The 16,828-nt window shown below is 37.3% G+C and overlaps 1 protein-coding gene across 1 annotated transcript in view; it reads left to right on the forward strand.

Annotated features, from left to right (window-relative positions):
- The window catches only part of LOC135076158 (leucine zipper putative tumor suppressor 2 homolog), a 115,467-nt gene that overhangs the window by 94,217 nt on the left and 4,422 nt on the right, over positions 1-16,828 (forward strand). The window contains exons 3-4 of the mRNA XM_063970629.1: positions 3,873-3,999; positions 4,514-4,631. Coding sequence (XP_063826699.1) covers positions 3,873-3,999; positions 4,514-4,631 — 245 coding nt within the window. The remainder of the gene's footprint in view (positions 1-3,872; positions 4,000-4,513; positions 4,632-16,828) is intronic.

The raw sequence follows: 16,828 nt of genomic DNA on the forward strand, positions 1-16,828 counted from the left end.
TTCTGGCGACGTTCGTGAGCTAGGGCCTACTTATTTAACTTTACGCCCGTATTCACAAACATTACTATGAGGTCTCACAGTGCGCGTGGACGCACAGGGTGACACACGAACCAATCACAGAACTCTATCCAACGCTGTGTGTTCGATTTGCTAATTCACTTTTACAAGAATCGTCTGTGAATTCCGGCGTTATAATATTTAAATTATCTCAATCCTCTACCTCACGTCACGCATCCAGTGGACTTATTACGGCGGGGTGTCATGTCGCAAACCGACCTTTGTCGTGACATTTGCTGCGTGCTGCGTACGAAATGTCAGATCCGTGCGCCCGCGCATCCACTAACGGCATAACGGGCACTAATAAAAACGTACGTCAAATGCGTATAGCTTTAGCCGGACATGTTTGGCTTTTTAGGGGCTTGTCCGGCCAAATATTGTCTTGTCCGGCCTGTCCGGCTTTTGTTAGGCTTTTTTTAGGCTTTTTATGTGGCTGCCGCGCCAGTCGAAACTCGAGCCACAGAATAATGTTCATTCAAAGATGATAGTACCCACTCATGAGCTATGACGCTTATTGCACCCCCCCCCCCCCCCCCCCCCCCGTGACATGGTACGTTAGCTAAAAGGTATGTCCGGCTTTTAGGGTAAAATGTCCGGCCAAATGAAGCACAGAGTCCGGCTTTTGTGTTTTTGGACCTGGCAACCCTAAATGCGTACCGTGGGATATAGTAGTGTACTACCTCTAGCACGAAAAACTTTCGTCTTCATTTCATTTGCATATTCAATCATAACACTACAGACATTTGACACCCCCAACCTTCAAATTCAATGCGTTTGTTAGTCGTATACCTCGAAATCAAAAAATCCTTGTAGCTTTTCACCTAAATTTTTTGGTACCAAATAAATGTTTTTTCTTTCGTTCTTTCTTTCTATTCGCATTTCACCGTGATAGCGTTTTTTGTTGTAGCGTGTAATATCGGTAGTATATTTTGTTACTAGCATATATTTTTAACAGATTTTTACAACAGTAGCATGTATTATCAATAGCCTATTTATTAAATCGCATACAGTGAAGACAGGCAGGAAAGTAAATCTACTATGAATTTTTTAGACAATTGTAATTAACAATCAAAAATTATACTACAAGAATAAATATCTATTCAGAAATTTGCGAATAGGTGAAAAGCTACAAGGATTTTTTGATTTCGAGGTATACGACTAACAAACGATTCAATGATAACATCATAGTCATCGTGCTACCATTTCTCATACTAAGTTCGCTTTACTTTACGTTCACATAATTGATTGAACTCGATATGATAACAAGGTTCGTCCTATTGTTTTTTAGTTCTCGTTACGGCCGTGGAGGCGCCATTTAAGTTTCCATACTAAATCTTTCGATCGAATATGCAAACGATTCGAAGACGAAAGTTTTTCGTCCTAAAGGTAGGTACAGGATAATGATCTGCTCTACATATTTGATCAGTCTCTACATTTTCGGGAATTTTACTCTAAAATAGTTTTTGTGGTCTGTGATTAGAGCCTATCTGAGAGATAAAGTTGCAAAGACTATCAGGAACTTTTAAGCAAGGGTTAAAGCTATTTGTACAAGACTTTGATTCCCCATATAACTAATCACTAAAAAGTTTAAGTTTGCAATTTGGTATCTCATTATTAGCCTAGAATACAGTCACCGAACGTATGCTGTGATTTATCGTACATCAAAGTCTATTAGTTAGTAAATGAGCAGTGAATTAATCATTAATTTAATCATTAATGATTAAGAGCGTTCAAATCAATATGATAAAGTGGCATCTTTTTTCATAGAATTGCTTAAGTTACATACAGCTGCTACGGCATTAGAATGCAGCATTTTTGTTGCAAAGTCGCTTCTATCACAACCACATAAAATGCTAGAGTTTAGCTTGACCTGCAGTTCTATGGTCACATTGGTCAGGTAGCCTGATAGTTTATGTGGGCAAGTTTTAGGTCGGTTGTTAACAGTTTGTCGCCACGGTGTGTACCTTAACGACCGTCATCAATAGTAGAAACCAGGAGTTAAATACTCGTTCTGTGGTCATTTTATTTGACCTACGGAGTACGGTGTTTGTTACTTGAGTGTACCATTTAAAAGGAGAAGACCGGTCCAAAATCAAAGGTTATTTAAAAATAAAAGACCAAGTCATACCTAGTTAGTAATACTAAGTAATGCCAATAAAATTACAATTAAGTATTCTATAAAATTACAATTAAGTAGGTAATTCATATTCCTGTAGATTTTTTTTACATAAAGTAGAGCCTTTTATTGCCTGGTGCGAGGTTTTATCTAATCTGCCACGAAATAATATTACCATATTTGACCATAATATTTATTTACCATAAATTTTGAGCTTTAGTAGCAATTTACCAAAGATGTACGATTTAAAACCAATTATATTAAATCTTAAACATTGGTTTGGTTTAAAGGACATTGGGAACTTTAATATGAGAAAATGCCCCACGGCGGACAAAGATGAAACGTATTTTATTTCAAAGCTTTATACTTGTAGGTATATTCACTTAAAGCGCTATGTTGTGAGATATGGGAATTCTGAGATAATATGACGAGTCTAAGTTGAAAATATATTTGTCTAAAATGATTTGATATTTTTACATGTTATGTTGTTTCGCATTGCAGAGTAACCAATAAAAGTAAATAAAATAATATAAATAAATAAAAAATATAAATAAAATAATATAAATAAATAAAATATTATAAATACTTAAATTAATATTAGACAACATCTCATATATTACTCCAACCCAAAATAAGTAGCTAAGGCATTTGTGTTATGGAAATCGGGAACGACGAACCACAGCACACCCAAACCAGAGACAATGTGAAAAGATCGTTTTCTATATTGTCCCGGCCGGAAATCGAACCCGGGACCTCAGGATTGGCCCGGCACACCTTGAAAACCGGTGTGTGCGCCTCTCCGCCACGGAGTTCGTCAAAAATGTTACCTAAATGTAAAATAAAATAAAATATTAAAACTTCATTTTCTCAATATTCCCATATAAGAGAGAAAAAAAAATGCACGGAAATTCATTGGATATTAGTATGTATCATCTGTGATAGGTTTCGTTTGTGTCCGCTACTTTTCGAAAAGTGGGGCAAAAAGTTCCCAATGTCATTTAAATTTAATAATCCATTATTATTCGCCTCAAAATATACGCACAAGATTGGTTATTATGTTAATTCAGTACAAGTACAGTAATGTACCGTTCCTTTCAAATACCAAATCGGATACGCACTCGTGTGCTATATGATGGGTGTGCAATTAAAGGTGTGTATAATGCGCCTATGTAAATACATCTCACGCAGAATTCGTTGCGCTCGGTGGATGGATAAATTGTGGCGGTGCGGATATAGGAGCGGAGCGCAGCGGAGCGCAGCGGGTAGGGTAGCGTAGCGTAGCGGGGAGGTGAGCGTAGCGGGTACTAGGGTAGCGTAGCGTAACGGGGAGGTGGCGTAGCGGGTGGGGTAGCGTAGCGAGCGAGTATACGAATGCATTCGTAGCAAAGTGGCCTTAGACTTCGTAGTATCGTAGTACCGAACGGTAAACAGTCAGAAAAAAATCGTTATTTTTATATTGTATTTAAAAAATGACGTTCTTTTTTTAGGCATGCACGCGCGATAAGTAGTTGCAATCGCGCGAGACGAAGCGTTTACGTTACGGTGCGGATAAATGTGCGTTGCAGTATGGATTTTCATACAAAGAATACTGTCTGCCGAGTTGATACGGTTACAATCCCTTTCCGGATTGATAAGTGTGCTGTGTGCTACAGTCCTTTAGTAATTGTATGTCAATAAAGAATTTTATTTTTGGTTCCAGGGCAAATCCGTGATCCGCCCCATAGCGTTCAAGCCCCTGGGCGGGCGGCTGTCGGCGGGCGGCGAGCGGTACGGCTCCACGCCCGTGCTAGCCAGCAGGCCGCCCTCACACATGACTCTCTATGGCAGTAAGTTATAGATTTATGGCCCTCATTAAGGCTTGGGTCCCGCTGTGTAGGGCGGGACGTCCGCGGAAGGCGCCTTGGCTATCTAGCACCCAAGGCACCGACCACTATGCGGCAGAGGGAACACCCCAGGTTTTAGTGGGTTTGAGCCCCACATAACCTCATAAATAAAAACTGCCTGTTAACCATGTTACCATCGTTTTATTCAAGAATCAAAAAACTTATCCGCCATTAACGATGAAAGTACGAGTACCTTACATAAGATGCACAGCATTTTTATTAGTATGCCTGAATATTTTTGTAAACTTGAGTCACATTGCAATCATCAAATTGCTTTGATAGATGAAGTTATAGTTTTTACATCAATCGCAATGTTTGTTGTGTACAGTCTACAATAATCCCTTCAAAATAAGGTTAAAATTAATATACAGCTGAACGTTAAAGTTTTTGTCCATTCATCAATTTGTTTATCTTTAAGATACTGTTAATATTTAAAATGAAATCTCCAAATGACCAGGTTCATCAGACGTGCGGGAGGCGAGGTGGTGCGGCTCGCCGCAGCCCGCGTCGCTGTCCGCGCTGCCGCCCGCTTCCCTCTCCACTCCTTTGCACCAGCGGCATCACTCTGCCATAGTGTGAGTACCATATTCAATTAACCACTTTTAACCTAGCTAGATGCAGGCCAAAATATTTACTCGTCGTAAAAAAAATTCGATCGCAATTTAGAAATCTAATTTTTTTTTTCTAAAGTTTTCTGTGGAATCGGTCGCGGTTTTCTGAACTTGAATGTTTTTAACGTAGAGACATTCACAAAAAAATAGAAAAAAATTATGGTTCATTCATTGGGATAAGATCTAAAAATCCATGGAGCGATGCGTCATATAATGGCTTCTATAAGATTTTCTTGAAATAAACTTGAAGAATCAAATTATTTGTATGAGTGAACTAAGAGAACGAAGAGCACAAAGTCCAACTTTATAATAAAGTCGAGTGGTTTCGTAATTTCCATAGAGGATTAAACAAATCGCTGTCGCTTATCAACACACTACAGCCTGTCAACGTGACCTCAACCTTAACCGATGCCGTTTGAAACGCGAGTGTGGTCGTTACCTAACGCCGGCAAATCTACTAAAAAGTGTATAACTTTTTACATACATGGTTATGTAGGCTAAAGTTTTTATTACATTAAAGGTATTTTTCATAATTTAGAACCCTCATAACAATTATTGTAATTGACGCATAATTGTTCTAAAATATACCTTATTTAGATGCAATAATAATACAATCAATTTAATGACCGTCATAAATGGATTGAAATTACTTTTTAATATAAAATAATATTGTGGCATTATGCGACTTTAATGGGTTCTTGTAACGCCTCGTTTACTAGTTTTTCTAAGGTTGACAACCCTTTGAAAACCATTGTTTTTAAACTTGTTAATAACTACATAGAGAGCTAAAGTCAGAGCTTTGATAGAAATTAGACATTGTGTACATTCTACATTTTTAGGGTGTCCCAAAAAGTAGTAAAAATGAAACCGTTTTGTGTTTTACTAGTTTCAAGGGCTGAAAACCTGAAAACTCTAATGGCTGGTCTACATTTAATGAAAGTTATTTTCATCATAGTTCTTCGAGCGTTGCTTAATTCGCCTTTATCTGCTTGAATATCTTTCTGTCACGCCACAACACACCACACAAGTGTGGCCCCAGCTTTATTGAAACCCCGCCACAAGTGTCGTTGACTCGTCAGCGAGCTGAGGCGTAAGCTGTTTAATTGGAGCTATTAGCAAAGATAGTGGGGCTGGGGCTGCGTGTGCGCCCGTGAATGAGCGCTACGCACGCGGGCCGATACGATCGCGCTTTTCCAAACTGCGATGTCAAATTAAATAACGGCTAGGGACAGAAATTCTTACCCGATCAGGGCCTATAACAGCTAGGGACTGAAATTCAGTAGCTAATGCCTGCTGATATCTTTCCCGAACACTATAATCTATATCTGTTCGAGGCGTAAGTGAATACCTAGGCAAACAATCCCAGTATGTATTGTATACCACCCTAGATTGCATGTGTGACACTACAAATGATTGTGGTCAAATACCTGCCTTTTACTATAAAGAAAAACTATTTAGTTAATATAATTTTGAAGGTACTCAAATACGCTAATTTCAATTTTTACCAGAGTTCGTTAGAGGAAAAGCTTGTGGAAATTCGTCGCTCTTCAAAGATTTTTCTGTGATAAATTGACGCGTATAAGGCAAGTTATTTATGCTTATACATATGCTTTAAATATAGGCAATAAAATAACCTCACCTTGGTCTACTTATAATAAGTACAATAATGAAATCGTGTTTGCTAGAAACGAAAGTAGGAATTAAATTATCTAAACTTAATAAGAATTATGTTTTATTATGATCTTCATTACTGATAATAAAACAGTATCTCGTTACGCTCTTATAACTTCGTATAATCTAAAAATTATGCCATTAATATACGTAGGTTGCGTAAGATTAGCATAAATTAATGCGTTCAATTAGTACGGCCATTAGCTTTAAGTAATTGAGCTTCTAGTGTTAAACACCTACATAATTATACTAAAGATTCATGAAATAATAATGGTGTAAGATCGAGGTGGATTTGTGTAAAGCAATCGTAATCATTTGACAGTTTAAAACGTACGATAAAGTCAGTTAAACAAAGCGTTTGACAGAATAATCGTACGTTATGAACTGTCAAATTATTACGATTGCTTTACACAATTACAGAATATTTCGGAATTAACAAACATGAAATCCGACAGCAAATAGTCTCCTGTTTTTACAAACAGCATACAAATACAATCACGCACGGCATAGTAGCGGCACGCGCCACTCATAGCACACGCCGCGCTGCGCCCGCGCCGGTCGTGCGATACGCGAGTGAGCACTCCCCTTTACAATAAATAGGTCGAATTGCGAATTCTTTTTTCAAACTTTTAAAATCAGTGACGTTTTTGTTTCTTTTTTTTATATTTTTTAAAGCAGCAAATGTGAAGTGAGTTACGAACTGTGATAAATATGCTAATGTGAGCTAATTTGAATGCGTCCGTTATGATCGTGCATCCGTCGACGGGAATACGTGAGTGCGTCTTTGTTTTTGTTTTTATTTTTATTTACATGCTGGACAGCAATTTGCGAGATACTTTATGCTCCTGATTAGCTGATAGCAGAAGATACTCGTATAATATTTATTTATAACAATAACGTTTTTGCGATGTTGCGTAAATATGACTTAAACTGAACTGTAGAAACTATTCAACTTTCACATTCAATTTTTATTTATGATTGAGTAAGTACTTAATGAAATTATAGGACGGTGTTCCAGTACCTAATCTCTCTCAAAATATCGGTTTTTGTTTTTAAACTGTTTTTGATAGAAGAACGCCCAGTTTCTCAGTACAATCGGCAAATGTTACCAAAACACTAATTGTCTATCAATGCCTTAGTCATCGCATTGTTTCCGCCGCTATCGGCGCATGCGCAGCGTTTCCTTTATTTATCATGTTTTGCAATGAAAACAGACCGATTTCATTATTTTACTAATGAGGTCAAAAGATCTACTTACTCTGATGACTAGTTCTACTCTTTAAATAAAGTTTAACTACCCTGAATGGCACTTGTTTGTGATTGTCATTTTTCGTCATTAGTCGTCTGACAATTCTTAATCGGACCAATCCAGTTGAAAAACCTGAACATAGGACATCCGAAAACAATCTATTACTTTAACCAAATGGTCGAGTGATCAAATGTCACTTTTCCATTAGTTTTTTTTATCTTTAGCTTAAATATAAATTACTAATTGAGTAAATTATATTAAGACAATACGTATAGACAGATTGACTCATCGCACTATCTTTTCTTCATGAAAGGAAGTCATTCATAGATAAATAAACAAACAAAAATGATTTACTAATTGTTATTAATAATTTGTATCGACTACTAACATTCATTAGTTTAAATTGTACAAACTGAACAACGTGTCCTATTTATTTTTGTATATTATTTTTATATGTTCCAATCCTCCTCTTAGCAATCATATTGATAAATGTTTTTTAACGATACTACTTCTAAACTATTATTTTTATTAATCGTGTTATTGATTAGAAAATAAAAATCTTCAATGATGTTTAACAATATTCACAGCATGTAAACTGCTGAGTAGATTTAAGATCTAGGGCAGACGTTATAATACCGAAGTAAATTATTAACATCATCATCATCATCAACAGTCCCTTTACAGTCCACTGCTGGACTATGAGCCTCCTCCACTATAGTGGAGGGTTTTGCCATAATCCCCACGCTTGGCAGGCGAGTTGGAGATCGCAGTTTAAAAGATTGATGTTTTTCAGGGAGTGCTGCTGCCCGTTCTCTGTTTAATGTGTTGTTGAAGTAAATTAACGTTATGAGTAAAATAATTTTCTCTTCCTTCTTCAAGTTAGGTATAGGGCACAGCTAACTCAAAAATAAATTCCAACTATTTATAAAACAGATATACTTATTTATTGACACAGGTTTTAGACATTATTACGTACCTATTACTTGTAGTTACAATTTACTTTCATCACTCAGTCATTGATCTCCTGTACTCTACTAGAGCTGTCAGTCGTTTCCTCTACGCATGTTTTGCAACTGCCTTGATTTCAAGTTACGGCTCTAAAAGGATCCATTAGGTCTAGTTCTTGCATAGGTCCTATGTTGTAAGTCCTAGGTTTAATTGCAGGTGAGCTGAGGTGAGGCTTGTAACCAACTTAGCACATAATGAGCAATTAGCTATCTGCTAAAAAATATCGAAATCGTTAACGGCAATTAGGTACTTAAGTAAATTTGTGCTTAATTTCATCACTATTTCCCCTAGGAAATGTCAAAGTTACTACGTTTTATAACGTTTTCACCCCTGAAGCGGTGTGTAATACGTAATTTTCGGTATATTAATAAATAAAAAACTGAAAGCACTTTATATTGGACCTTGCCATGGGGCTGCATTTAGTGGAGACCATTATTTGGTGAGCTACAAGCAGTGGCGTAACTATAGGGTGGCAGGGCTGACAAAATTCGTTGCCTGCTGCTGTCTTTCCCGAAAACTATAATCCGGGCCTCTTCAAGGCGAGAGCTCTTACAGGGCAGATATGTACCATCCTAGACTGCATCCCACTTAACATCAGGTGCGATTGTGGTCAAATACCTGCCTTGTTATGCATAAAAAAAAATTAAAAAAAATGCCACGAGCCCCAAGGGGGCCCGGGCCCAAGTCCCTAATCGCCAAGCCCCCCTGAAAAAAAAAACAAATAGTTACGCTACTGGTAACAGGCAGCATTTGTTTGAACCTAGTGCCATCCACTGCTAGATAAATACCCAAGGATTTCCACAACGGCCGGTCCAGCACTGCCCGCATACCCGCTACCTTCACCAGATCGTCCGTCTATAACCAACATTATTGGGTGGTAACTGGGTGCTGAAGTTCTTGTAACTCACGAAGGCGAGTGAGCTTTACTTGTGTGTACCATAACATAACGAGAGTGTACTGTCTATCAAAACTTTTGAAAAAATAACAGTAGCGAGCCACCACACGTACACATGTAAAGCTCACTCGCCTTCGTGAATTGCAATAACTATACTTCTTCGGATCCGTCTGTCTTTCAAGCAACGACTCTACAACTACTACCATCGCTTCACGACACGAACGTGACGAGCATTTTCCAATTAGCACAAATTGCCCACTTATGTCCAACGTAGAGAACATATGTTTTTGTTCCATGCAGCTACAATTAGTACAATTACTGTTTCAGACGTAAATGGATCGAAAACCAACGATCGGCACGAAACGTAGTTTTTGTGGGTTTTGCTATGGTACAGTCAACTGTGATCAGTGATGTAATAATAATAGGATATCCCAACTATATAATATTATAAATGCGAAAGTAACTCTGTCTGTCTGTCTGTCTGTCTGTTACGCTTTCCCGCTTAAACCTCGCAACCGATTTTGATGAAATTTGGCATAGAGATAGTTTGAGTCCCGGGAAAGAACATAGGATAGTTTTTATCCCGGTTTTTGAAACAGGGACGCGCGCGATAAAGTTTTTCTGTGACAGACAAAATTCCACGCGGGCGAAGCCGCGGGCGGAAAGCTAGTACTTAATAAATGAGTTTTCCAAGCTGATGAGATGAGGTTTTCTTTATAATCTCATAATATCTTGTTCTCGCAATTAACTTCAAAGTGCTGTTATACTCGTAATCCTTAAAAAATGTAGTTTCCGCTACATTGGCTTTTCCCTCAACATTTTTCTTTATTGATTCTCTACTAGTACAATTTATGGTGTCTCTGTGCTATAAATTGCACACTACACATAATAAAAATATTGTTTGACTTTTGTTCTTCTGCTTATTGCTTTTATAACTTTATTATATCTTTTTCTTTTTAAGATTTGACTATTGGTAAACACTGTAAAGTAGTCCTAACAAATATTGTAATTTTTTATTTGACTTCATCATTATCTGCAGGAACATGACTCTCTCTAATTTACCAAAGGCAAAGAGAATTTTGCTTAAACTCCCCCTGCTGGTCGAACGTGTTGAGGAGGCCTGATATTTGCATTTAGTTTGTCTTTTAACCGCCTGTTTATTCTGCTCTGCAAAAACCGGACGACTAACACGATAAAGCTAACTCCTGTATTGTTTTAATAACTCTAATCAACGTCTACCTTCAAGTACATATCATGTCCCGTATCGCGCATCGGTTCAGCCTTCGCTTAACAATGGGATGTTGCGAAGAGATGCAGGAACCACGCGCCGGCGCACACGCAGATCTCGTTTGCATTCGCTGTGATGTACAAACGGCACGTCTAGCTTAACACTGTATCTTATGCAGTTGTAATACAGACGAATTTGCAATGAAAATGGGACGTTTGATGTGCTGTTGACTGTACAGCGATCAGCGATACGTCTCTATTAGCAAATGTGGAGTATTTTGTGATGAGTGTCATCCTCGAGGTAGGAATGGTCGTTTGGAATCCGAAAGATATTATCTTTTAACAAGGCTTAACGAAACGCAGTAATTCTGTTTGCATGTTCATATTGCCCTGCTTAAATTGTCTTGAAACGTAGAGCCGAAAAAATTAGGAAATTAACGCCCGTATTCACAAACGATGCTTAAGTGAAGCAGCTAATCGAACGCACAGCGTTGAATAGAGCTCTGTGATTGGTTCGTGTGTCACCCTCTGCGTCCACGCGCACTGTGAGACCTCATAGTAAAGTTTGTGAATACGGGCGTAAGAGACCATTAAGAGCTACAATTTTAATAAACGCCAAAATCTTGGTCTAAATTGATTAAAAGATAATTAATTCATTTCATTTCAATTTAAACCTTCCAAAGTTCTAACATGTATTTGAAATGCATTACAGTATCTGGAAAACTAATCCCATTAGTACTATTACTCATACCCATTATCCTTTACTTAAAACTTCCAGTAAACTAATTATACAACCTCAATGCTATCGTCACGCTAAATTACCAAGGTCCGACTAGTTAAGGTACGTTTACACTAACCATGTTTGTTGTTGCTCATCGCTCTCAATCAGAAATCTAATTGAATTTTTTTCAGCTAAAAATGTCTTAGTCCCGCCAATATTTAATATAAAAACTTTACCTTTCACTACCTTCGTCATGGATGACCAACTCTTTTTTTATTAAATTTTAACTTCAAGCGCGCGAGCATCCTAATATTAGACACTAGCGGCCGCCCGCGATTTCGTACGCGTGGATCCTCCCCCTAAGGGGGTAAACCGGGCCCCTTAGGGGTAGAGTTTCGTAAAATCCGTTCTTAGTGAGCACCTACGTTCTAAAAGGAACCCCCATGCAAAAACTCCTAGCACTTGTAGTTTCTGAGATTTCGTGATGAGTGAGTGAGTCAGTCAGTGACCTTTCGCTTTTATAAATAGGTATAGATAAAATGTTAGTCAGAATCGTTAAGGCGACAATGACAGTTAGGTTTCATTGATATCGTTAGCGCATCTAAAAGGCGCGCTTCAAGGAATAGTTTTAGTGCGCTACATTTGGTTTCAAGGAACACTGATAACACATTACATAATAACTACGTACTACGTGCGTATTTGAAAATATTTTTAACTGCTCGGCAGTTGGATAAGACCTAATCGATTGTGCAAGGCTTCTAAATTCAAAATAGTGGTTCCCAATTCCGACATTGCTCGAAACTCTTGACCGTAACGACTGCCTACTTTCGAACGATTTATCACTACTTTTGGCGAGCACTTCACTGCATAGTATAAAACAGTCGCTTTCCTGTCTGTATGTCATGTCCCTATGTATGCTTAGTTCTTTAAAACTTCTCAACGGATTTTGATGCGGTTTTTTTAATGGATAGAGTGAATCAACAATACACAACAGTTTCTATGTATAAATCATGCATAATTATAGAAGAGAAAAGCTGAGAAAATCCATTACACCCGTGCGAAGCCGGGGTGGGCCGCTAGTGTTAAATAAATAATTGTAGAGTTACTTACGTAGACTAGTTTGACGTTATTTGAACGTAAGTTAGGTACTTATTTTAACAGCAGCATTGCAACTACTGTGGCTCAGTAATCGAGTTAAAACAACTCTTGTTCAACAATGCTATAGCAAAAAACATTATTGGGAATGTATATTTTATGATTCAAAAAACTGTAATCACTATAATGATTCGCTTCATCGAATATTAAACGCAACCCAATTTTACTCTACGTTGTTACTTTTGTATTTCACTTAACATTATCATTTTCAACACATCATAAAAGAAGGAATTGTGGTTTTTCTTTTGTATGTAAATAGAAAATCTGCATAATTAATAAGTAGAGATATTTTCACTCAATCTTGTAAAGAAAATTGTTCATTAGCATAGAAATCTCAATGGTTTTATGCTAATTACTAAGGTAAGTAATTGATATTATTAAAACTAATTAGCGTTCTTAATTATGAATTAAAATAAACTCTTATTTCACTTATCTCTTTTTTATATAAAAATACATTTTGCTAATTGAATAACAGTTAAAATCGCGTATCAAAATGTAAATTAGATTCAGTTTTTTCGCACCATTTTCTCTCATGATCTGCGTGCCGTTAGTACTGTAAATGCAATAAAATGTAAAATACGCCCTTATGTGAACTGGAGTACTGTTCTGTTGATGGGCGAGACAAACTCGGAATCAATAATATTTTCCAGGCTTTAAACACAAGATTTATTAACACTAACCTAGTAGAACGGGAAAATTGTCAACAATATTCAGTGTCGATTTCGATTCGTTTTATAGTACCTACTCGTCGTTGGATCGCCGCCGAGATTGTTGTATATGTCTACATAAGTGCATTCTTCTGATTAATTTCGTTGCGGGTCCAATGACAGTTTAACTTTCCCCCGGGACACCCTTGACCTTCATTGGTTGGGTTTTTGTGGCGGTCAAGCTGTAGATCCTGGCTACACAGGAGTTGCAGTGGTGGGAACGAGAAGTGGGAATAGTCCCGTACATAAGTGCATTGAAATTAAACAATATAAGTAGGTTTTCTACTAAAAATAACACGAGCCATCTTTCTTTTAGAGTAGCTAAAGTTATTTCTATTTTGAGACCAAACGAAACATAAACAGACATAATTATCTTAGGGGGCAGACATCTGACACATAACTATCCCCAATCTAAGCAAACAATTTGTTCGGAGAACATCATGATACTTTCGCTCCAGAGGTATCGCTTCCCAGATGGGAATAGTGTAAATTGTTTCCAGTTTGGTTAGTAGATAGGTACATACGTTTCAGACGGATACTTAAAAATCTAAAGGAAAACGATATGGTCGAAGCAAAAGCTCCAAGGATTTTCACAACAACCGTTCCTGTGCTGTCATTCAGGTGCCTCACCGGATCGTTGTGTGATCGTCTACGTTACTTAAGAACTTTTCTGCCATCAGTTCTACGAAGGATTTTAAGCTTGGCAATTCTGCGACCTATGTCAGTTACTTTGGAGTAGGTACCTACCCTTTATAATTCTTACCATAAAATATTGGATTGATACATCTCCACCGATTTACTTTGGAGTACACGTGTATCCTCTCGTCATTCTTACCATAAAATATTGGATTCTTCCATCACCGTAGGCAGTTCCCGCCACGCTCGGCGGCCCGCGACGCGCAGCGACCGCGACCAGGCGCAGGGTTACCGTTTCTTTACATATTTCTTGCATCTTGCCCTCGTTATCAAGCCGTTGTTTTGAAGCATGACATGACATGTACATGGAATAGCATGTGTAATGAAATCTGAGAGGGGATTGAAGAAATTTTCTCTGATGTAAAAATAACTCTACCAATGAAATTTTCGTTTTGTTGGCATGGAGAACAAAGTATCAGAACGAACATAATTTTGCTGTTTTCTTGAAATTTTTTCACACTCATCATCAGGGCTGATTTTTCTTGTCAGATATATCTTTAAACTGAAGAATAAACTTGTCATTTTGACATATTTCCCATACTTAAACTGTCAATGTGCCAAACTAATTCTTCAGATAAAAGTTATCCGACGAATGAAAAATACCCTAAAAAACAATTGACATCCAATTTGCAGTTTACTATACTTAACATTATTTCTCAAAATGTGTTCAGAGATATACGTATCAGTCATACCAATGACACGCTGTGACATAGCTCCTTAATGACGCACCGTCATTTATAAAACGGTCATGTACCGCCTTAATTGTTGTTACGATAGAAGCCCTTGATGAGTTATATTGTCTTAGATCATCGCTCATCAGTCTGTACAGTTAACAGTATATCAAGCTAAGCTCTATACTTAGTATTTTACGTAGTTGGAATAGGTAATGTTTAAAAACAGAAAAGTATCAGCGCCCCGATTGCGCTAATTTTCAGCTACAACGCTGGTGGGACTGGTGTTGCTTTGACAGCTAGTTCAAACGAAGCTGTGACGTAAACGAAACGCAACTGCGACTTAGTGTAAAAGCTGAAAGAAAGCTCCTTTTTCTCAAACGCAAGTTAAACGCTTCACGAACATTTGCTGTGCTTTAGTGAAACAATACGGTATTCGGACTTTTAATGGAAAGTGCTTAAATCCGTTGTTTCGTCGAATCCGAATTGCGCATCAGCTGGAATGAAATCGGGACGCAGCCTGACGTGCTGTCGTCTGTACATACCAGCTCTTGCTGCAAAAAAGCTTGTTTTTTCTAAAAAAACCCTTCTTTTATCCCTTCGTCATGAAGCTCAGTCAACTGTGGTAACCTTAAATCATATATTAATTAAGACTTATTAGGTACTTAGCTCTAGGCTAAATAAGTAAGCCCTTGCGCACAAAAGTAAAAAAAAACCTTAATTTTGACTTAATTTTTTTCCTAGTCAATCCATTGTAGACTGACGTGTTCATACCGTGAAATGGAAAGGTATCTGCTATGAAAAAATAGATCATTAAGTGGTAAAGGTCATACTTAATTATAATCTTCTTGATTGAAGGGTGGTAGTTGCGGCAATAAACTTGATCACCCTACAGACAGTGGTTAATTTGGCTTATTTAATTAAGGGCTGATTTTTCAATCGTCGGATAACTTTTAACTGAAGAATAACCTTGTCATTTTGACATATTTCCCATACTAAAACTATCAATGTGCCAAACTTATTCTTCAGTTAAATGAAAATTATAAATGTTGATGAAAATCAAGCAAAACAGTTTTATTTACATGAACTAGCTTCTAAAGAGGAATTGGTTTTATTACAATATCTTGTCCTTTACTTTTGCCAATATAACTTTTATAATAATTGCAACAGGCCACTTTGCAGTCACAAATTGCAAAAACTATTGCCCGCTTAGAATCCCCTTTCATTAGCACTGCCGTCAGCTTTTCAATTGTCACCCTTAACGACTGATTACAAAATGCTTGTTCCAATCATTCTTAATTACTGACTTTAAACATTTAATTAAAAGAATTAACCGAACATTGATTAAATGTACATAATATCACCGAACTTAATGTTATTTATTAATGCGATCAAAATATAATAAAATACGTAATTTAATATGCCGTCCGTAATTGCGGAACTACAAGATCAATGCAATCGGTACAGTCAGACGCAATTAGGGTTGCCAAAAACACAAAAGCCGGACTCGTTGCTTAATTTTGCCGGACATTAAACCTTAAAAGCCGGAGATACCTTTTTTTTTAGCTAGCATGCCATCTTCAAATCGGTAGCCCAACATCTTGATATGCGCATGTGCTCGATATCGGATGCATCGCATATCGGCAGCCATATAAAAAGCCTAACAAAAGCCGGACAGACCGGACAAGAGAATATTTGACCGGACAAGTCCGTAAAAAGTCAAACTTGGCAACCCTAGACCCAATCAGACGCAATCGGACACCTACTTTCCGAATTATGTATTCAAAGGGGCCGACAAACAAACTAATAAAATAACTTTAACTTACCGTTTTGCCGCAAAAGAGGAACGGACGCAGAAGGCTCCCCAAACGACAGAATAAGTAGAGTTCGTAGTTGCTTAAAACTTACATAACGTGATTTAAATTAATTATTGTTCAATAACATTTACATTACCTGATTTACTAATATTTTTTATAACGTGCCAATTAGATTTAATTTATAATTATTTAAACAAATGTTACTTTATAAATTAGTAAAATAGACACTTCAGCAATTAACAGTGTTTTGATTAGATAAGCCAAATATTTTTTTCTGACGTTCCCTAATTGATTGCAACAACTGGAGTTCTGCTACGATTATTTTATATATTTTATTTTATTTG

This window comes from Ostrinia nubilalis, chromosome 11 (genome assembly GCF_963855985.1).
Source record: "Ostrinia nubilalis chromosome 11, ilOstNubi1.1, whole genome shotgun sequence".
Taxonomy (NCBI): domain Eukaryota; kingdom Metazoa; phylum Arthropoda; class Insecta; order Lepidoptera; family Crambidae; genus Ostrinia; species Ostrinia nubilalis.